Source organism: Rhipicephalus sanguineus, chromosome 11, assembly GCF_013339695.2.
Source record: "Rhipicephalus sanguineus isolate Rsan-2018 chromosome 11, BIME_Rsan_1.4, whole genome shotgun sequence".
In the NCBI taxonomy this organism is placed as follows: domain Eukaryota; kingdom Metazoa; phylum Arthropoda; class Arachnida; order Ixodida; family Ixodidae; genus Rhipicephalus; species Rhipicephalus sanguineus.
The window spans coordinates 85,117,296-85,140,140 of NC_051186.1; the positions used below are offsets into that span (position 1 = coordinate 85,117,296).

Sequence of the window (22,845 nt, forward strand, 5' to 3'; positions counted from 1 at the left end):
AAATAGTCTGTAGCTTATTCTGACTGTTCGCATCACAGGCCGCTCACGTCGTGTTTCGAGCGAACCCTAGGCGATAGTGAAGGTAAAGCTATGAGCCGAAGTTGCAAGCCTCGCTGAGGTTAGAGACCTCTAGAACGCTGGAGAACTTAACGCACTTTGTTGTAGTTGCACGTGTCGTTAGAATGGTTTCTGATATCTTAAATTTGAGCTCATTGAAGACCGTTACACTGAAATTTAAGTGACGGTGACTACAGGGACGTTTTTGCCAAAGAGATATTTATGAAAACGGGATTCATCAGAAAAATTGGATCGAATGGTGACGATCGAGTGGTGATTGACAGTGCTTTGTTTCGTTGACTCTTTCGTGCCTCTTTAGCCGGAGCACATGCACATCACCATTGGTCATCAGATCTCTACTGGCTACCATTTTATCATCGAAGGCAGCGTGACACCAGACGCGGACAAGTATGTATTTCTTTCTGGCATCCGCCGCATCGCGCCCTTTGTTTTTAAAAGACGAAAAGTGTTTTATGTAAAGCTCCGCCAACAATACGTTATTGCCGTCATGGTAATGACGTGAGTATTGTCGTTAGTACCGCCACAGAAATGACGGCAGTATTATCGTCATTTCTGTCACGGAAATTACGTCAGTTAATGTTCACACCAGATTTCTAGCATGTCGCGCAAAGTTCCTCTTAAACGTACTCTCGATTTCAACTTACGGTCTCGTAACAGAGTTCCGGTCTCCCGACTAAATAGGTGGATAGCAAAACGGCGCGTCGTCTGCTACAGCACTTCCGGTTCACGGAACCTTCAAGGCTCAGCTCTTCGCTGCTTCAAGTTGTGTGCGGTTCAGTGTAATCAGGGAGGAGACAAGATAACTGGTAACAACTGCGTCGCAGAAAGTACGTGTTTTCTCCCCGATTACACTGAACGGCGTACACCTTGAAACAGCGAAGAGCTGGGCATCGAACCGGAAAACGTCATTTTGCTATCCACCTATTCCAGTTTGCGCTGCACTTTTAGTTCTAGAAAAGCTGAACTTTTTCGGGACCGCGCAAAAAAGAGGCGATGGTGAAGGGTCTCAGAAATGTTTTTTTGTTAAATCAACTCATTGCGCTGTATTTCTGTTACGTATATCAAAATGAAGCTTATGAAATGCTCTTTTATACTAGGTTGAAATATTACACATAAAGTTTATACATAGTAATAATAAAAATGTCCTACTGATCACTTGTTGCAACGACAACATAGGAATGTTGCAATAAACATAGATACGGGAGCAAAAATACTACAGTAAAAATATCGAAGATATACAAGACGTGGCTCATTGCCTCTTTTCTTACTTTGAAAAGTTTGGCACACATATATACAACACCCTTTTTGGTGCGCTTGAAAACAAATGCGGTACTCATACCCCATGGAGCTTGTGCGGCTCAAGGAAACAGTTTCGCGCAGTAGTGAAATACAAATGTACTTTACGTGTACTGCAGAAAACATTTGTTTTCAATTTGGTTTTCTTCTGCTCATAACAGAGCTTGCAATCCTTGCGCCTGTCTACCTTTCCTAGCTTGCGGAGCGCGTGCCTCGCAGATGGGGGTGGAGGAGGTGGCGCAGTGTGGGCTGCCCTGGCATCATCAAGACGTGAGAAGCTCATGGATGGGCTCTTCTTTAAAAGCTTGTTGAGACTATCAAACAGAAATAAATCAATGCGAACAAACAGCAAGCCTCTTTGGCTGCTCGCGAGAGAATCGAATTTGAAACTACGCTCACCTACGAGTACCGGATAAAGTCCCAGTTCGATCCTCGTGCGAATCGCTCTCCGAAATAAAATCCCAGCTGTCAAAGTCATCTTCGGACTCCTCGCTGCTCGACTAAATAAAATCTGCCGTCGAAGCAACGGAATCACTCGATTCCCGTTGGTTTGTTTGCGTGTCTGGACACAAGGCCGACGCCATAGCCCTCTACATTCACCGTCGCCGCTACCCACAGATCTCTCTCTCTCTCATGTATCGCCGCCTTCCGGAAAAATAACAAACTATGCCGAAACCCAAAGTCTAGTGATAAAACTACACGATAGATAGCAATACGTGTAAAAACGCGCAAACATTTGAAATGGCAGCGCGCGGAAAGCCGTCGATCATATATGATCGATGATCCAACGGGGCGGTCCCGAAAGAGTTAAGGAGGCCTTTTGCACAACTTTGATAAAAAAGATCATAATCGATATCGCGGACTTGATATTCCACTGCAGAACTGGGGGCAAGTCCCATGAAGACTCGTCGGGTAGTGCGCATCGGAGCATTGCGTGGAATACAATGACGTGAAGGAACTTTGCATTTGTATGTAGATTTCCAAAGAACGCGTGTAATGTATTGTTTTGCGATGTACAGTGTGCAAATGTATGCACTTGTATTTCTTAACGTCCAAAAAAGCTGTAAATATTTCTATAAGCCATTTATAAAATGCGACGCATTTTTTAGCGAACCACAGACAATTTGACCATTTCTATCTATCTATCTATCTATCTATCTATCTATCTATCTATCTATCTATCTATCTATCTACGTCTGGGCGCTCTCGTTGTCGTCTTTTAGATTTGTGTGTACTAAAATTGGCATAGAAGGGCATGAGTGTATCACGAACACGATTCACAGGTCATGACATGAATAAGGTGACTTGCCTGTCGCGTACGTGGTGAAATCCTTTCCACGAGTGACGTGGGGCACGTACCCGCATAACACGGCCCGTGCTATGCGGGTATGTTCCATAGGCGATTGACAGTATATATCAGCCTAGGCTCGGCGAGAACAAACTGGAAGCCTTAACACGATAGCGTTAAGGAGCGCATGTTGCGGATATTCCGGAGTCGGTGTAGGCGGCGTTGTCAATGAGTGAAAAATCCCGATGAAAGCAAAGAATGAAAATCATGGCTCGAGCCGGAATCGAACCCAGGAATTCTGCATGGCAGTCAAGTATTCAACCACAGAGCCACGCCTGTTGTTTTTTTCTTTATTGCCTGTCACAGAGCCACGCCTGTGCTTCGAACAGCTTTGGAAAAAAAGCTTATGCATGCATCATGTAGGGGCACTGCAACTGTGGTGGCAGGGTTTGCTATCCGCTTTTATGCAAATGTAATAGACATTCACTCCGCAAGCTATAGTCATGCGTCACTAGAATACGCCGAATACCGCTACTCATTATACGCACATCACCACACCGTAGCGTGCACATTGTTGCGATAAAAGTGGCACCGCTTCAACGTGAGTGCCGACGTTATGCCGGACCATGAGCTACCATGAGGACCATGAGGACCATGAGCTCTACACGCCAGCAAGCCAACGGTATTCGCAAAACTGCGAAATTTGCCCAAACACGTCGCTCCACCGCGTAACGCTTGACTCAAAGCGAAACATCCGGCATAGGCTGCTACTCGCCGACTGCTTCGCATGACATCAGTTCCCACAATTCAAGGGATGTGCCGGAAATTTTTACTATACCGCAGGCCCGTAGCCAGGAATTTTTTTCGGGGGGGGGGGGGGGGGGGCGCAGTTGCTGAAGGCCTTGACTGTTTGAGGAAAACAGCTATTTTTTATTATTTATTTTTGGTAAAACACCCACCTACGTCAGAATTTTAGGAGTGGGGCGGCCCCTAGCGACACCCCCCCCCCCTGGCTACGGGCCTCCTATACGGGTTCTAATGAAGGAACCTTAGAATGGCCGGCGAACATTTCGCTTGCTCGCTCGCTCACTCTCACTTGCATGGCACAGGATGATGATGAACATTCTCCGGTGTTCCGAAGTGCACGACGACATACTGCTGGGCGTAGTGGCGCAGTTCACGGATCCAAAGCAGCTGGTGCGCCGAACCAAGCAGGAGGGCGTCTGGCTCGAAGATCAGGTGGATCAGGATGATCCATTTCAGCCGGGCCAGCCTTTCACCGTCGCGATCGCGGTGTGCGAACAGGACTTCCACATGACCGTCAACGGCAACCTGCTGTCGCCCTACAAGCACAAGGTCTTCTACGGCACAGGGCACAACTTGTGCCTCGAGAAGAACATCAAGTTTAAGAGCCTGAACGTCTGCTCTATCAGCGTGAGTGGACCTTTCGGAAATAACCGACACTCGTTCCTTACTGCTGCAATTTACCGCGATGTGGAATACTATCGTTTATTAAGGCGAGGGCCTTCGATGCCTCATCAAACGCGAAAATTGACCGTCGATCCCGCGTCGGCGGCGTGAACACGAGTGATGCAATCATCATCACGTGATGGCATTGCCGTATAACGTCATCATGACGCCACATATCTCTAAAACTTGTGACGTCATCATAACTTCACTATGACGTCCTTTTGCCACATGATGGCGCCATCACCTTACATCGCCGCTTGGTCAAAGGTGGGCCGATCACGGAGGCAGTGCAAAACCAGGTAACACGTGCAGAAAGCTTGTAATTTCTTCGATTCTGTAGTTAGTACAAAACAACATTAGGTACGGACAGCTTTCGGAGGGGGCGGGGAAGAACAAATAAATGAACTGAGAGGAAAAAGAATATTGCTTTCGTCTTCGAGTCGTTTTAGGCAAAGGCATGAGTGACCCTGTGAGTTTTTGTTGCAGTTTTTGCAATGCGGAATAATAATGTTTATTTAGATCAACGATACGACATCCTCCCCATTACCGTTTCTTGCAAAATTACAACTGCTGCGAAAAGCGCAGCCTAACGCGACCGTAGTGCAAGACTCGGGGCTCTGGGAGTGGCACTCGCACCGGTCCAATACCTTTTATATACGTTTTCGGCGTTCGTGTTTCGCGTACTGCTGAAGACACGTAGAAAGACGAACGTAGTTGAGATCTGATACGTCAGGTGTCGCAACTAGCCCTATACGATGTGTTTCTGTGATGTAATAGCTGTGTGCACTAATTGTCACTAATTATATGAATCCAATTTTAACTTACGACACACCCTAATGTCCACTCCATCATATACAACCCTTAGCCTAACCCATTCCATCCCATCTACATACGTTTTTTTTTTAAATTTTTAACAGAGTTTTCAGACAACTCGCACCGACATCCTGTCGGTGTGGTTCCATTGGTTTACTGGGTGCTCGTTGGTTGGTTGGTTGGTTGGTTGGTTGGTTGGTTGGTTGGTTGGTTGGTTGGTTGGTTGGTTGGTTGCAACACATTAATAAGATCCTGCAAGGCGCGCGTGAGCGCGCTGCAGGTGGATGGATACAAATGTACTTAAGACAATCTAAGTAAATATGGTTGGGCCCCTAGACGTCCGGGAGCCTCCTGGCCGACATCTCTAGGCAGGCCCGGTCCACCAGCAACAGCTGGTCGTCCGAGCCAGTGGCTCGAAGAACGGCCTCTCACGAGGAATGGGAAGGATTGGCAATAGAGTTTATTGCGAGAGGATTGGGACAGCTCCATAGACAGTGGAAACAAATCCGCCCGGGGCGCCCCGCTGGTAGAGCAATGTGGTCGACTGCCACGTCGGGAGCATCAGGTCAAGCCTGTCGGCTGCTCCGCGGGCTTGCTGGACGGCCCACAGTTGATAGGCCAGGAGGGAGCTTCGGAGGGCCGCCTCCCACGTGGCCGAAGCAGTATCGGGTTTAGTGTACGTTGCCTTGCACTCCCAGAGCACGAGTGCTAGCGTGGCTACGTCCCCGCATGCGGGTCAAGCGTCATTAGGGAATACCGCGGGATAAATAGCGCGTAGGGTGCTCAGATTAGGGTACGTCTCCGTCTGTAGATGTCTGAGCGTAAGGGCCTGAGTTTGGGGAGACGGGGTGGATCCATTCGTCGCGCGAGGTAAAAATATTTTGTAGTTCCGTTGTACGTGGCAGGCGCCGGTATAACGAAAAAAATAAGTCACAGTTTCGCCGCAACGGCGAAGCAATGCATGCGATAGCAACAAATTGGAATGTAACGCCAAGAACGGAAAGCAGCTCGAAATTTCCACCGCGTCGCTAAAGCGCAAAGGACGCACGAAAAGAACACACACAGGGTGAGCGCCAGCTATCACAGTAATTACTTATTTCTGTTTGAACAGCATGCTCGTTTCGATAACGCGGGCGCTGCAGCGAGTGAAGTGACCTTCGTACGTTCTGTAACTTCAGCGCGGACATCGTGGTGAAAGCACAGGACATACAACCCCCCCCTCCTACCTCCACGAAATAAGCGCGCACGTAGGCGACCACGCCCTTGCAGGGCGAAGTGCGCGGAGGCGCGCGCGCGCGCAACGCTACGAGCGGGACGATGACCTTTAAAACGCGCCCCTAGTGCACTTCGCGCCATCTCGCTGGTGAGCAAGAAAGCATGCTGATGCAAATGGTGTATATAAATAGCTCGCCGTTAGCATGCTGAAAGAAGGTACTCTTCGTGGCTTAGCCGTCTAACGCCGCACGCTGCGGAGCGAGAGGTCGCCCGTTCGATTCCGCGCGTCGGAAAGTATTTCTGAAATATTTTTCTATCTAGCTTTCATATATATATATATATATATATATATATATATATATATATAATGGGACATGACGGCGACGCCGACGGCAAAAAGCAGCCGAGAGTGTCCATATAATTGCTATCGCAATGAAATAATTTGGTCCCTTATGAGTTGCTGCCAGCTTATCAAGCAGCACACCCATTCTGACCTTATTCCGTGCTCGTGTACTCTTTTCAGCGATTGCTAGGCACTGTGTGTTGTTGTGCGCGCCGCATCACAGTCACAGAAAAAATATGTAGCGCGCCTTTTTTCTCTTTCAGCATCCCAGGCATTGGGGCAGCAAGTTGCCTAACGTTCAGAAGGCATCACTCCTTCTTTTCGAAGCGGTGAGCTACTCTCGACACGACTATGATTCTATTTTTTGCTCTTTATCTCACACTTAATAAAACTGTAGCAGCTTATCGACATAACTGACACTGCACGAAAACACAGGTCAAAGGAGGGGGCCACCTAGATGGACGAAATAAGCAGGCACCTAAATGTCTTATTTCTTTATTTTGATGTGATCGGGTTTCACCCACACAAAACTGTTACCATCGCTCGACAGCGAAATGTTTCGGAACCTTCTCGACTGTTTCGTACTTTTCTGATAAGGCTGCGCGGACGACACGACTAGTCGAGTTATTCTGGAGCTAACGCGAGACCCAGCGGTAGAGGCGGAATTTTCTTATCGTTCAGGTATAAGGGACGACGCGGTTCCGCCGACGATCAGGTTACCGGCGGCCGATGACTGTGATCGCTTTAGCAGCCTGCATTGCTTGTACCGCGATTTTTCAATTCCTGGGCACAAGTTCGCCCAATAACGAGTTCCATATTTGACAACACTTACTACAGCCTTCTTTAGAGTCTCAACCACGTGACAATACAAATGTTGGTGTTAGATAGTTTGCCCCATTCCGCGTTTTGGTTTTCGTGATGGCAATGAAAATACACTGCCGATACCGTATCCCGCCAAAGTTGCATCGTGAGGTACACGCGCAAAGTGAGAGTAAACGAAACACCTGGCACAATAAGAACGAATACAGGGGGGGGGGGTCATAGTCAGGAAGCCCTGGAGTCCCTTAACTGTGACCTGGAGTCCCTCGCACTGTGCCTGTTTTAAAAGAGAGCACGCGCTTGTTTCTGGATAGCAGTCAATAGCCTGGCGAGCGAGTAAATGTTCATAACCAGTAACCACCTTCTCATAAGCGGTACATGAAGTCGTAAAAACTGCATGAGTAAACTCGGTAAGTCTTTGCAGCTGCACTTCCAGTTAAGCGGTTAAACTTCAGTTAAAGCTCGGTTTCATTCGAACACAATTCCTTGGCGCGTTGTTAATCGCAAGCGTCTGCGTAGCGCAACACCCGCTTAGCGATATGAATACCTCTATTTATACCCTTAATATGCCCAGCAAGAATACAAAATTTATATTTGATATGCGAGTGTAAGTGCAACTTGTTTTCGCTCGCAGACGCACAAATGGGTGTTATGCTTTGGGAGCGATTATCATTTTCTAAGCCAGCGCGATAACGGAAGATACTCCGCCGCGGTGGCGCTGACCTCAGAGTGTCGGGTTAGACCCCGGCCGCGCAGGTCGCATTTAGATGAAGGCGAAATGCTGAAGGCCCATGTACTGTGCGATGTTAGTGCATGTTAAAGAGCACCAGATGGTTCAAATTTACGGAGCCCTCCACTACGGCGTCCCTCGTAATCACATCGTGGTTTTGGGACGTTAAACCCCAACAATTATTATTATGTACTATGACGTGCCTCATAATCATATCGTAGTTATAACTTGTGCGTAGCACACTGACTCACGATTCCATGCTTTCGACGTTCCAATCCGTAGAAGTCGCCGGCTAGCACACCCATCGATCTCAAGCCCGGGAGCAGCTTCTTTGTGCAAGGAACACCGCCACCACCTTCCAATGAGTGAGTACACGAGTCACGTTTTGCAATACAAAACTTTTCTCGTAGACTCTCCCGGCCGTTGCACACAAGGCATGCCTGCTTCCATTCAACATTAAATATGGCGCTTTTCCTTAAAAGGGTACTGACACGAAAATTTTCAGTTGTCGTTTTCTTGCGTCAAATGAAAGGCCAAGCCTTCAAGCGCCTAAAATATGTGCTGGTAAGTATGAGTGCTCCTAGAAAAGATGATTACAACACGTCTTTAAAAGATATAAAGGGGTCTGGGACTGAGACTGTTGGTATGGCTTCACGACCGCAGAGGGTGTTGAGGCGAGCTCGTTGGTGAGGATACATTTGAATACAGAGCGCTTAAGGAAACACATACGCAAAGACCAAGAAGAACGAGGACACAGGCGCTGACTACCAACAGTGGATTTATTGTGCGTTAACATATAGACGATTTTCCGCAGCTGGTTTATTAAATCAAACTAGATGGCACCACTGGCGCCACAGCGCCGTGGCCGTCTCCATGGCCATCCCCATGCCGTGGCCAGCGCCTCCTCTAGAAAGATGCCTGCGACGTCGCACGCTTTCCCATGGGGACGGGAGGTTCCTCGTAGTTCAGTGCTTTCTCCGCAAGGAGCGCTCGCAGCTGACACTACTTCCGCTGGATTCGGAAGTGACGCCATCGCAGCCGGCGGCACAACCGCTTGGCCGCTTCGGCAAGCATTGCCTCCGGGATGGCCGTAGGCAGTGCTTTAATCTCAGAGGCTGCAAGGTTTAAAGCGGCCACCGCAGCGAGCGCTCGCAGCCGACACTGTTTGGGGAGCGGAGGAGGAGAGAACGGGAGAGGGCCGGGAACCAGCTCTTCGGCTCACGTCGCAGGCATCTTTCTAGAGGAGGCATTGCCGTGGCCTTTGGCAGCGCTGCTCAATATGTCTCCATCCGCGTCGCGTCGTCTGCTCGGCGTTCCCATAGCGTCTGCGCGCACACGAGTAAAAGCGAGCAGACGGCGCAGACGGCAGCGCCGGAAAAGTAAACATGGCGGCACCTGTGGATGTAGTTTCCTTCCGCCTCGAATTTATCACGTCGTCGTCTTGCGCTGTGTGGCCCGTAAGTTCAAAACCTACGCATTTATTTGCTTTATATTCGCGTCCTGAAGCTTCGAGAGCGATGTACTCGTCGGTATTTTGCAGTATTTCCAAGATTCATTCTCATATTGTCCGAGACAAGGCTTAGCAGGCATGGCTAAATAAACACAGCTGATCGCAATAATAAAGACAAAGCATACCTGGCGTTTGTTCTCCAGAGTGAGCTGACACAAAGCGATGGCCGATTTTGCCATTTATTTATTGCTGTGAGGACAGTGGGCGAGTAGCAAGCGCGAGTTCGGATCGAAGCGGGGTGTCGCGTCTGCATGGGTGCTGCCATGTTGGCTTGTAACACCAGCTGCTGGCGGCTGCTAATACAACAATTAAAGACATAGACCATAAATACGACGCAGATTATACATATCCCTTATCGTTGTGGCGTGGTACGTACCAAGCAAACGCAAATGTCTCAACGTTTTCAACTCTGAGGCGATTACATGTAGAACTATGTTTTGCTTCGCAAGCATGTGACTTGCTTACACCCTGCAGCAACCAGCTTGTGTAGTACGGCCACGGCCGCTTCGCTGGCCCAATGCGTTGGCTGGGGCAAATGGCTGGGGGAAGGCCAGTTACGATCACGTGATCAAACATGGCAGCGCCCGTGCGCCGCTGCGGAAAATCGTCCATACAAACGGCAAAACGAAATTGGGGGAATCCTAAGATTCGCCTTTAAAACTTGAACGCGGTAGCGATATTCGCACGCACACACACAACACGCGCACACGTACGCACACACTATCGAATTCTCAATCTCTAGCCTGCCTTCGCTTCTAGGTCTGTACCGCAAGGAAAGCCAAAGTGCAAGTGCCCTGCTGCTCCAATCTTTATTTGCATATACGTCGAATTTTCACTCACGGCTAACGCTGCTGTTCCGCTCACAACAAAAGCCGCCGACGCCGAAAGTTCTGCGAACCGAGCTCTTTAACGCTATCGCGTTAAAAAGAAAGGAGGGGAAACAGGGAAGAAAAAAGAGCACCCACAGTCTGCGCAGCTATCCACTGCGCAGTCTGTGGGTGCTCTCCGTAGCTGAAAAAAGCCAGAGTTTTGCGCAGACATAAGGACAACCTGGCACGTGAAATATATGAAACGTTCACGACGATCTGCAAAGGCGCGGATTGTGCCTGTGCCCCTTTGCTCAACCCAACAGACAAGGAATACCTATATCCGAGTCAATAATCACAAGAATCATGTTGTCTTTCCATCGTCACACCCATGCGCATAAGTCTTTTTCCTTCGCTATTTCCCCTCCCTTCTTTTTCTCGCCATTTATATATGTTAACGCACGATAAATCCACTGTTGGCAGCCAGCGCTCGTCCTCGTTTTTTGCCCTCTGTGTATGTGTTTCGTTAAGCGCTGTGCATTGAAATGGCTATGCTACGCTCTACCCTCCCCTCCTAACCCTCATATATCTCCTCCTCACCCTCATTTCTTTCCCAACCGCCTTGCTATGCCATACTGTACACGGCTATGCTATGTATTACCAGCCCCCTTCTCCTCACCCAACACTCCCGTTTTCCAGCCCATGCTATAATATATATGTATGGGCTACGCTTTACTTTCTCCCCTCCTACTATTATCCACCTCACACTTACTTCCCTTTCCCGTCTCCTTGCTATGCATGGTTTTGCCTCGGTGACGCCAAGCGACGACATGAAATGACAGGATATGAAATGAGACGACATGAGATGACAGACTGGGCCTCTGAGTGCTCCGCACTGAACATATACACCCGCGTATCTGATGGTGGCATTGAGCCTGGACCACGTTATTACACAATCGGGCGCATACTAATTTTTCCAGACGACTGGTGGGTGTGTCGCATTGCGCAGCCGACCTGCGTGCAACTGACCACGTGACTTCAAGAGCACATACACATTAGTGATCACGCGACTAAAAGAACACGTGCGAATCAGTCAGTCCTTTATCGGGGCACACACTTATCAATGTATCAATGAAGCAGGCGAGTAACAGCGTAATAATGGCGGCCGCAGTAACAGTCACTAAATGTTTGTGTTTTTAGGGGCGAAGCACCTTAAGGCCGAGGCTTGTTCGTATAGCGTCCGTGGGCACGGCACAGCACCGTGTAAAATCGAAACATCAAGTTTAACAATAGGCTAATATCACTCCTAATTGTAACGAAACATTACAAAACACCTACAAGCACAAACCCTTTACACTAGTCGGCGACTTCAACGTACACATTATGGACCTTAGGACCTAGAGCTTTGTCGTCGACTCTTTATGTCACTTTATGTCACTCAATATACATTATATGGGGCAACGCTCGGGTAACGTACGGTTGCTCACCTATACGATACCCAGAGCTTCGCCCACTCATCATGATTCGCTTTGTGAAGATGCGTGGATTTCTTTTTCTCTTGTCTGTGCGTGTTCTCGCGTTGCGCTTGCGCCCTACGTCTAAAGAATTGCCGCGGTTCAACGCAAGTTCATCAAGCGATAGCTGGCTTTTGCTTGATATGGGGAAGAACGAAACCATTGGTTTGTAAAGATTTAACTTTATTGCATGTCTTTGTTTAGGTAAGGACGAGAGAAGTGTACACTCTTCGACTAGACGTATCGTTGGCTACACGCAACGTAGGATTATATAGACCGTACGCGCATCGAACTGCCCGTGGGATTGATAAGTTAAAACTATCCAGTAACCTTTACTGCATTGCTTATTTGGCAATGTGACCGGCTGTATACTTCTCGGATACCAAGGTAAAGTCAATAGTATAGCGATTATGTTGTAACTACTAGATTTCTCCCAAGCCTTTGCGCAACACCTTGCCGCTCTACGCCCAGCTTCAAAGTTGTACTGTCCAAGGGCGTCGACGAGACTGCCGAAGCACTTCTCATCATCGAAGCTCAGCTCGCAAACGGAGTGGTGTTCGTCTACGACGGCACCGCCGAAAACAAGGGCGAAGGTCTGCCGCTCAGGGTCAGGGCCAACCACCTCTTCTCATGCAGAGTGGACGCACTCTCCGATTCCTTAAAGGTGATTACTCAGTATATGCCCGATCTCTCATTAGGGCGAAAGCTTTAAGGTACGTGCACACTGGCGAAAAGCATGTCATGGCAGCGTATCAAAACAGCCTGAAGAATACGCGTTGCATTACGCGATGCTGTGCTTGCGCTATGCAGGCCTTGTGTTGTGGCGCCCCACTTCCTTGGCTGTATACAGTGCGAGATCGTTGCATGAAGCGACTTGCACATGCCTTGTCACCATAAAAATGGGTCTGTGCCTCATGAACAGAAGTTATAGTTCAATAAGCATAGTTACCCGCAACGCTGGCGTAGTGGTTTACGTGCTCGAACTGCTGACCCGCAGGTCGCGGGATCGAATCCCGGCCGCGGCGGCCGCATTTTCGATGGTGGCGAAAATGCTTGAAGCCCATGTACTTAGATTTAGGTGCACGTTAAAGAGCCCCAGGTGGTCCAAATTTCCGGAGCCCTCCACTACGGCGTCTCTCATAATCATATCGTGGATTTGGGACGTTAAAACCAATCATTTATTAACATAATCATAGTTATAGTGCAAATAAACTTTATAGAAGCAGACGGGTGTGCAGATAGAGAGACACATGTACGCACACGAATCTGTCATGCATACGTCACGCTCCGAGGCTATCTGTTTGTGTTTTTAGTTGCGTCGCCGTCTATACGGTGCTTCGCTCGTTGCTGCAAACAATGAACGTAATTGTTCTATAGTGAGGATTTTAGTCTGGCTGCCTAAAGGTCGCGTTTCGTAGTACTTAGATGTTTACGGACACAACCAAATCAATCGATTAGCCAAGGGAGAGCGTAGCGGGCTTTAATTGTTGTCTTTAACTATAGTGTAGTAATAATGACCTAATTTTAAATTGAATAAAGTGAACGAAAAATGACCCTTTCCGTTGATGGTATCTGAACGCCCGATGCTCTACCGATTGAGCTACGGCGGAAAGCGCTTCGCCGTGCACTTCTTCGTTGGGTATTCATGTATGTGTAATCTCTGGGAGTGTTAGCCAGCGTCACTCGTACTCAAGGCGATGAGTGTGGAACACTCTTTTTTTGCCAGAGAGCGCCGCGTGGCGCGTGATCTTTCCACAAGGCGGCAGCTGACCGAAAAAAACGTCGCATGCGAACTTGAGGCATAAGTCAGCCGGGGCAAGGACTTCTCGGTGAATGAAAGAAAAAAAAAAGGATTTTTGGAGGGCCTCGTTTCTTTTTCATACACAACCAAAAAGAAAAAAAAAAAAACGAAAAGATCCCTTTCTTTGTAGATTCAGCCCGGCAGAATTAATGCCTCAAGTTAGCATGCGAGGGTTTATTGGTCAGCTGCTGCCTGGTGCTAAGATGAACTACTACGGGATACTATCTGGAAAAAACGAATGCTCCAAACTCGCCTGGGCTATGTGCGGCGCTGCCTGAGAATCCTAGGGATTGCACATACATAAGTACACGATGAGGTGGACGGGAATCACCAGACGCGTGATTATAAGGTTGTGGATTCAGATCCCATCCGCGGAAAGGGTGATTTTTCGTCCATTTTAATCAATTTCAACGTACGCCATTATTACTATACTACAATTAAAGACGAAAATTAATATCGCGTATGCGTTCCCAGACCTAATTGTCTGTTCGATTAATTCGGTTGTGTCTAACAAAGAAACGAGGCCCTCGAAAGAATTTCCTTTATCTCGTTCAATAGGTTTTGTACAGGAGGCTCATTGGAAGGCGATTAATTTGTGTGAAACACGTTTTGAACTGGTAGTAACAGTAAGTACACACATACAACTACAAACGTAATTCATTCGAAGTAGCACCACGTATATGTAAATTATTGTTGGTGGATGTGAGTTTGTCAGTTCAATTAAACTTGTTAAGCGAGTGCATGCTCTCCTTGTTGCTGTATTTGTGTGAGAACAATTGAGGTAAGTATCGGTCCGGCTACTCAAGATTTTCTTTGTTTGATGAACCGTACTTCGTCTGTCTTGTAAAAATTCTTTCAACAGAGAAGTAGCATCGTTGCATTGTGTGCAAAAATGGGTCTTCACTTATTCTTCGTACATGCTCTGTCGTAAGTTTGTATATTTTTGTGTCTTTTTCTGACTAAAGCTTAGTTGTAAGTCAGCGCTTGTGCTTGTCATTCTTTTCTGTGTGCTTTGCCTCGTTTTCTTTTCCAGAATTTATTGGGATAAATTTCTACATTACTAGTCTTCAGAAACTCCCTCTAGGCAATCTGTAGACCACAATCTATATGTTAGGTCATAAGTCCGTAAACATTCTATGTACTGGGTCATAGAACTAGTCTATGGATAGTCTATAGACATTTGTCTTTGGATACTTATAGACAAAAGTGAATTAAAGTAAATTTATAGAAGCTTATATATATTTGTCTATAAACATTCTGCAGACATCGGTCTAAAAGCATGGAATTTTATTAATCTACAGATCTTCTATAGCCAGTCTATAGAGCAGTCTAAAGACCAGTTTAGTATAGCCCAGTCTAACGAACGCAGCTATAGAACGTCAACCGATTTTATTGACAGATGTCTACAAACTTTATATTATATAGACTATCTAAATAGACTATCTAAAACACTTTGTTAGGGTTGTATCTGTTTCTACTGTGTGGGCATGAATGTGTCTTTCGTGCGCTGCTTCATCAACATAATAATAATAACGTCCAAAAACCACGACATGATTATGAGGGACGCCGTAGTGGAGGGCTCCGGAAATTTAGACCATCTGGGTTTCTTTAACGTGCACCTAAATCTAAGTACAAGGGCCTCAAGCATATTCGCCTCCATCGAAAGTGCGGCCGCCGCGGCCGGGATTCGATCCCGAGTCCTTCAGGTCAGCACTCGCGAGCCATAGCCACTAGACCGTCGCGGCGGGTCTTATCAACATCATGGCCCACTAACTAGCTCATCAGAATATGATAAACAAGTTATACAATTATTAGCGGGAAATTAAGCCTTTAAATTAGGGGTGTGCGAATATTCGAAAGTTTCGAATATTCGTCGAATATTACATTCGAAATATTCGTATTCGATTCGAAAATCGTGTATTCGAAAAGTTTCGAATATTCGATAACTTCGAATATTCGAGAAATTCGAATATGCGATTCGATTATCATGCATAAAATAACTCGTCTTCCACATTTCTGCTGCGTTCGTATCGCTAAAAACGTTGCCGAGAGGAGCGATAAATATCCTAAGTACACGTAGGCACGATATCTGCCTGCGACGAGCGCCCCAATACGTATGATTTATTGATGGTGCATTTCCGACGTGCAGCGCTGTTGGCGATCATGTAACCGTACATTTTCAATATTATGCGGCCGTAACGTGCCGCACTACCACTCGTTCACTATGCGAGACCTCTTCTGAAGAAAGACAGTGACCCACGTGACTGGTGGCGGACTGTTCAGATACCCCAGTCTGGCAAAGCTTTGCCCCATGTAACTCCCTATACCAGCCACTTCTGTTCTAAGCGAGCGTGCCTTTTCAGTGGCGAGGGGGGGGGGGGTTGTCTCTGTTACAAGGGAGCGCCTGCTGCCTGATCATGTGGAGGAACTCATATTTCTTCATGATAACATGTAGTCATCATTAGTTTCATTGTGCCGTGATATTTGCTTGTGTTGTGATGTGCGTTGTCCTAGCCTGGACATTGTGTTCTGGAGATAGCAGTGTATGTTGTGTTGCCAGTCAAGCTGTTAATGTTTTTTTTTTTTCAAATAGCTACATGTTAAATAAAATATTGTTACTGTGGAGGCATTCTTGCTTTGATATTCGATATTCGATTCGATATTCGAAGGTGGATATTCGTATTCGATTCATATTCGAAAAATTTGATATTCGCACACCCCTACTTTAAATCTTCCGTCGCAAATTTTTGTAACGATTCACTGAGTGCCGCACTCATAACCGCTTATCGACTCTGTTCGTTTCTCGCCGCAGGTTTTTGTGAACACCTTATCTGAAGTATGGAAGAGCGATCCAGTCGAGGTCAAGCAAAGGTTCCCCCCTGAGCGACGCCATCTTCCTGAACACCTTCGGCGAACTTAACAACGTTACGGCATTGAAGGCGGCAGAGGACATAATGGCTTGATTAGGCCGGCCTCGCGTTGTACAGTCGATGACTGCCATCAGCGTGGTGATCGCCGTTAACAAAACCTCCTGGCCCGTTTCCAATCACCAATCGTCGTGTCATGATGGCGGTCATGTAATGATCTAACTTCGTCGTGATGGCCTGATGAATTAATAAGGCTTAATGAATGGGCCCGTATTAGCCAGTGATCGCCTGTCGTCGAATCGGAGCCCCCAACTCAGTGGCGCTTGAGAATGTTTAAAAAAGTGAAAGCGGAGCAAGAAAATTGCAAGAACGAAAGAAAAATTGATGAAATAGAACTGCCGCGAGATGTTGAAAACAAGAAACAGAAAACAATTTGATAACCGGACTCGTTCATAAATAAATTTTTTTGCAGGGGAGGCAGCCTAATCTGTCACTGCTTAGAAGCAGGTGGTGGACGTCTGAATTGAGTACGCGCTTAAATTACATCAATATATTTGACACATGTCTTATCGGCCTGTTCACACCGGGGCAACGCAATTCAGAGGACAGTGGGCACAACCACAACGGAGGATAAAGCGAGACCTAGGTCATGGGAAGACGCGCTAAGCACTGCTGCACCTAATTACAGGTTAACTCCGTGTGAATTTGCATGGTAGCTACGCGAGGTCATGGTTTGCTCTAAGTGTTCATTTTACTAAACTTATTGAATAGAGACATCGAAAATGGGGTGTGCAGTACATCATAATTGGATGAAAATTATGGTTCGAGCCGTCATCGTACCCGGGTGTCATACGTGGCGCACACACACACGTCACGTCAGTGCTTGACACTGCTTTTGATAAACCTGTACATTTGCTATCTCGGACGAGGAGTCACGTGAACATATGTAATAATGCGCGGCGGAAGTGCAGAATCAAACCAGGCGTCACACCTCGGGATTTGCGCGTCATGTGTGCACTTGAAAGCCGCCAACCCATTACAAAGAGCTGAGCTACTTTTCTTCGCCATCAGCATCATCATCAGCAGCAGCACCACCATCAGCATCGAGTGAGCGTAGTGGCTACTTCGCGAGTGTAATTGCAGTGGACGCCATAGCAAGGCGAGAAGAAACGAAGGGAATGAATGAATGAATGAATGAATGAATGAATGAATGAACAATATTTGCCCTTGTTTAAAGGGAACGTGAAGTATTCGGTATGGAAGCGCATGAGTGAAAGGAAAAAGAGAAATGAGAAACGAACAAAGCAGTTGTAAGGGTTCAGTGAAGGGGTAAGGAAAAATGAAATGAATGTTGCAATTAAGGGCATGACCGGTGAAAAAAATCACGCCATGTCCACGGAATGAATGATAAGTGGGCGAAGCTCGAGAGGGGGAGATCATCGGTAAACCGTAACTCTCCCGTGAAAGTTAGCCCATTACATCATTAGAAAGACGTAAGACTGTGCGTATATTATACAAAATCAACTTTTATTTTGTTCTTGTTAGTTTGTTGTTTCGTTTCTTCGTTTGTTATTTTCATTTCGTCGTTGTCATGGCGGCTGGATTGCGAGGTCCCTTCATTATGACGGCTTTATGGTCCGTGAAATGAAGCGAGAGAGGTTCTTGTACTGGCTGCAGTGGGAAGTTTGCAAACACTAAGTCTATGCATGTCCCTCGGATCGTGGTAGGTTGCATATGGATACATCCGAGTGCTTATTTGGAAAGCATGTGCTGCACAATCCAGTCACTGATAATGAGGTCCACGTTGAAGTCCCCAACCAGCACAAACGCACGGTTCTTGTACTTGTTGTAGTCACGTAACGCAGCGTCTATAAACGACTTGACGTCCCCGATAGACAGGTTGGGTGCGAGGTACACGGTCATGACGGCGACTAGCAGACGACGACTGAATCGGTGGACCGGTGTTTCGACGCGTGGTGGTGATTCCGGGCTCGATTGTCGGCTCCGCGATGGAGTGCCAAGCATGAAGCTAACCCCGCACCTCCACCAGTGTAATGACGTGGGATCGACGAGGACACGGAGCACGACAAACACGCTTTATGGATCAGGGAAAGAACTGCAACGTCTTCTTCATCCCTGCGCTGGGCCAAGAACACTCGCGCTGCTTCGTTGCCATCACCACTGGCACATACGCGCGGCATAGGCGGTCACGTACGAGCTAGGAGGGACAAACCCAGGGCTTTAGGAGCTTCGCCCCTAAAAAAAGAGCGTACCTTGCACTGGAGGCGCGATGCAAAAGAGAAAGCGGAGTCCTGGCTGTTGCTGTTTTGCCAAGTTTTGCAAGTTTTTAGAGCGCAGCGCTTAAGCGCTCGTTCCTGCGTTGAGTGGTGTGGCCGTCGGTCGCGTAGCCGATAGACATGGAACAATAAAGATTTAAACCCGGGCCTTCTGCGTGGCAGTACCACAGAGCCACGCTGGTGCTTGAAATTCACTTGCAAAATACTTGTTGGGGGTTTAACGTCCCAAAACCACGATTTGATTATGACAGACGCCGTAGTGGAGGGCTCCGGAAGTTTTTACCATCTGGTGTCCTTTAACAATTCACTTGCAAAAAGACCCCATACAGGTGACGTGTCGGGCAACGAATCGCGTTAACCTATATATGTAATATGCAGAAGAGTAAAATAATAACCAGTCATAACTTATCACACAAAGCTAATTTCGCAACGAGTGTGAGGATTAATGCTTCCCATCCACTGCAATGTACTCAGCCATATTTCTTCATCGTAATCAGCCACATGCACCATTAACAAAGCGCACATGACACCCTAGAGATGTGTAACGAGTGCCTCGCTTATCCGCATAAAGACGAAAATGGAGTAGTAGGTGCGTTGCTACTTCACAAAAATTATGATTTATGGCGCATTCGATACCTTGCGGAAAGCCCAAATTTCAAACACAGTTGGCCTTGCCCCAACACGCTCAGAATTCGCATTAAGCAGTATCGTAATCATCGGTGAATTTTTCTTTCTTTTTTCTCTCGTTTTCTTTCTTCTCTGTGTTTTCGTGTACGTCTTTTTTTGTCTGTGTTTCTCTGTATTTATTTCTTTCTCTTTATCTATTTCCGCATCTCTTAGGGGCGAAGCTCCTTTGGGTGTGAGTCTGTCCCTCCTCTGTAGTATGTAGTAGTAGTAGTAGTAGTAGTGTAGCCACCTCTAGTTCTTGGAGTGTTCACTAGATGGCGCTGTCGTAGCCACCTCTAGTTCTCAGAAAGATCCCTAGATGGTGCGGAGGCGCTCGCTGCGTTGCAGATGCGTGCTCTAGTCCCCCTCCCTCTCTCGCCTCGCGACACCGACACTGCGTTGCAGATGCGTGCTCTAGTCCCCCACACCCCCTTTCTCGCCTCGCGATGCCGACGCAGGGAGCGTCTGCTAGAAAGTTTCTTGATCGAAAAAAGCCGACTGTTCGGGCTGCACAACCGTTCACTGACCACCCCGTATATATAGGCACTGGATTTTGACCTCCAAGGTAGTGCCCGTGTGAGATTTCTCCTGTGCGTGATTAAACAATAAGAACTCACAGCGTACACGTAAAATTAAAGTGAGCTGCAAGTCGCCATGACTCTCATCGACCCTTTAGTATAAACGCGCCCGATCTCACGTCGTTGATGATGTACTGGGCAGAATTCACGGAAGATTCACATATGGCGCGTGTCATTGGTGGAAGGCAATCGTTCTATTTAGTGCGGCGACGTACGCTAGGGGGACTGTTGTAATAAAATCCGCTTGCTGTTGGCGCGCTTTCACTTTCGCTCCGAGTATTCACGGTTTACCGATGATTCCCTCCGGAGCTTCGACCCACGCATCATCATTCACCCCGTGGATATGCTGTGGATTTTTTTCGGACTTTATCTTTCTTTCTCTTTCTTCCCTTTCTTTCTATCTCTCGCTGCATTTCTCGCTTCCTCTTTCTTTATATCTCCTTCTATGCTATGCTTTACTATCTCCCCTCCTCCTTTCCCTAATCCACACCCTCATTTTCCTTTTCCACTCTCTTCCCATAGAGAGAGATAAGCATTTTAATGAAAAGCTGCAGATGTTTGCCTGGCTGTTCGCCTGACATGCTCCCTTCCATACCCTACTATACAAGGCTATGATATGCTTCTATACAAGGCTATGATATGCTTTGCTAAGGTGCCTGGATAACCGAGTGGTTAGGACGCTCACCTTCGGATCGTGTGGGTAGGCGGACTCCAATCTCGCCTTGCGGAGAAATTTTCCTCTGGAATTTCTCTTTTTTTCTTTGTTTCTCTTTCTTTCTCTCTCTCCGTACTCGTTGTGTCGCCCGTCAGAGTTATTGCATTCCACGCCGGAGAGATCGGCACACGTATTCTGGGAGTGAAGCAGAAGATGAAGACGGCGACGATAAAGAAGAGGACGAAGAGAGCGCGTGCCTGTTCATGATGATGGTCATTTTCTGTACGCGGCTCACGGACTAACGGCTGCCTCAAAGAGCTCCGCTGTTAAAAGCTTTCGTCTTCCTTGGCTTCTCTTAGGAAGAACCTGTGGACCGCGGTAGTATAATGAATTCATTGTAGCACGTTCTAACCATCACAAACGTGTTCTCGCCCCACATACCGCTGCAGGTGCATACACTGAGCGCCGCCGCGGCTTAGCCCATATGGCAGAGCGACAATCACAGAAAGGTGTTGGTCCAGGGTTTGAATCATGGAACAAAAAGAATTCTTCAACTGGGAAGCCCTCTTTTGAGAAATCCGTAAAAAATTCCTTTCGTAGCTTCACCTTACATACGGGCTCACGCCGTCTTCCGTTCACTGACATACTGTATAATGCAGTTAGCGAAAGTCTTTACTACAATGTTCCGCTATGGAGCTCCCATACATGCATCCACAGAAAAGGTCAAATCATTCCATCAGCGACCACTGTCTATTGAGTGATTAGGTTCAGTGCTTGCTAAAAACTGCGGTTAACTTCCATGAGGAGAGCTGTCACGTGTGCGAAGCACTAGCTGCTCATTCCACGCACCGGCTACCCTAGCGAACAGTAGCAATCGTTAGACAACAGTCCGAAATAAAGTAGCCAAACATAAGACAACGTTAGCCAGAGTTCTCAAGTATATGGCCGTAACGGCTCCCTTAATAGAACTTCCGTTATTCTCGTATGTATCCCTGCCCTGTCACAAATCTACCAAATACACCCTCTTCCAACTGTGAATCGTTCTACGCGAAGAGTGAAGCGTTGCCGGCCAAGTGCATACGCGTTCAACTAATTTCCTTGTTTATAAATGTTTATTGCGGCGCAAACCAGCTTTTTTTGCATCTACATGGAAACTCGAGGCGAATTTTTGCCATCGCCGTCATGTTCCGTATAAGGTCCATATTGATAACATCGCCCCGCTCGTACCATTCTATCTGTGAGCGAAAGCATGTGAAGGCTGCAGACGGGCGCGGCTCAAGCAGTGATGAAACACGCCAGCCGTCTCCATCTCGTGAAGGAGCCTGAAGGGGTGCCAGTTAAGTGGGAGTGGGGACTGCGTCGCTCGGGCAGCAACCGCGCATTCTGATCAAAGTGGTGCTGGTGCGCGGTCTGTCTCAACTGTGATCAGTTGACGGCGCATACCTTTGTACGTGCTGTGCTTTCACGGCTTCGTGTTGACGCGACAGCACGGAAACCACTGCGCTTCCTGGAGCGGCCGTGTTCCGCTATGTATCTGTTCCTAATGGAGTTAGCTGCTAGTGTTACATCGTATAACAATCCAATTTGTTCTTATCGCAAACATTGCATCGCCCTTGCAGCGAAACTGTGACGTCTTTTCAGGCTCTACTACAACCATTGGAGCTCGGACTTGGAGGACGGACACGTTCTATCCATTCATCGTTTAGCTCGTAACTGCAGCTGCAGCCGCAAAAAAGAATCTGCTTTACTCTTCGCGAAATAACTACGCGAGAATTAAATTCCTGCTCGTAAATACATCCGCCTTTTCATCTATACACTTCATGATAAACGACCAGTCGGCGGTTATGTGTTTACCACGTTTATCACTCTCCTAGCGTATTTGCAGATGTCCAAAACGAACTAAGAGACAGCTTTACGGATTTCAAGAGACCTTCCCTCTACTCCGTCCATCCATCCATCCATCCATCCATCCATCCATCCATCCATCCATCCATCCATCCGTCCGTCCGTCCGTCCGTCCGTCCGTCCATCCATCCATCCATCCATCCATCCATCCATCCGTCCGTCCGTCCGTCCGTCCATCCATCCATCCATCCATC

The 22,845-nt window shown here is 47.5% G+C and overlaps 1 protein-coding gene across 1 annotated transcript; it reads left to right on the plus strand.

Moving 5' to 3' along the window:
* Positions 1–415: 415 nt before the first annotated feature.
* LOC125756417 (galectin-9C-like) lies at positions 416–8,421 on the plus strand. The gene is made up of 3 exons (XM_049411195.1): positions 416–465; positions 3,772–4,096; positions 8,335–8,421. Exons 2-3 carry the CDS (start codon positions 3,773–3,775, stop codon positions 8,419–8,421), a joined length of 411 nt encoding a protein of 136 aa, XP_049267152.1. The 5' UTR covers positions 416–465; position 3,772.
* The last annotated feature ends 14,424 nt before the right edge of the window (positions 8,422–22,845 follow it).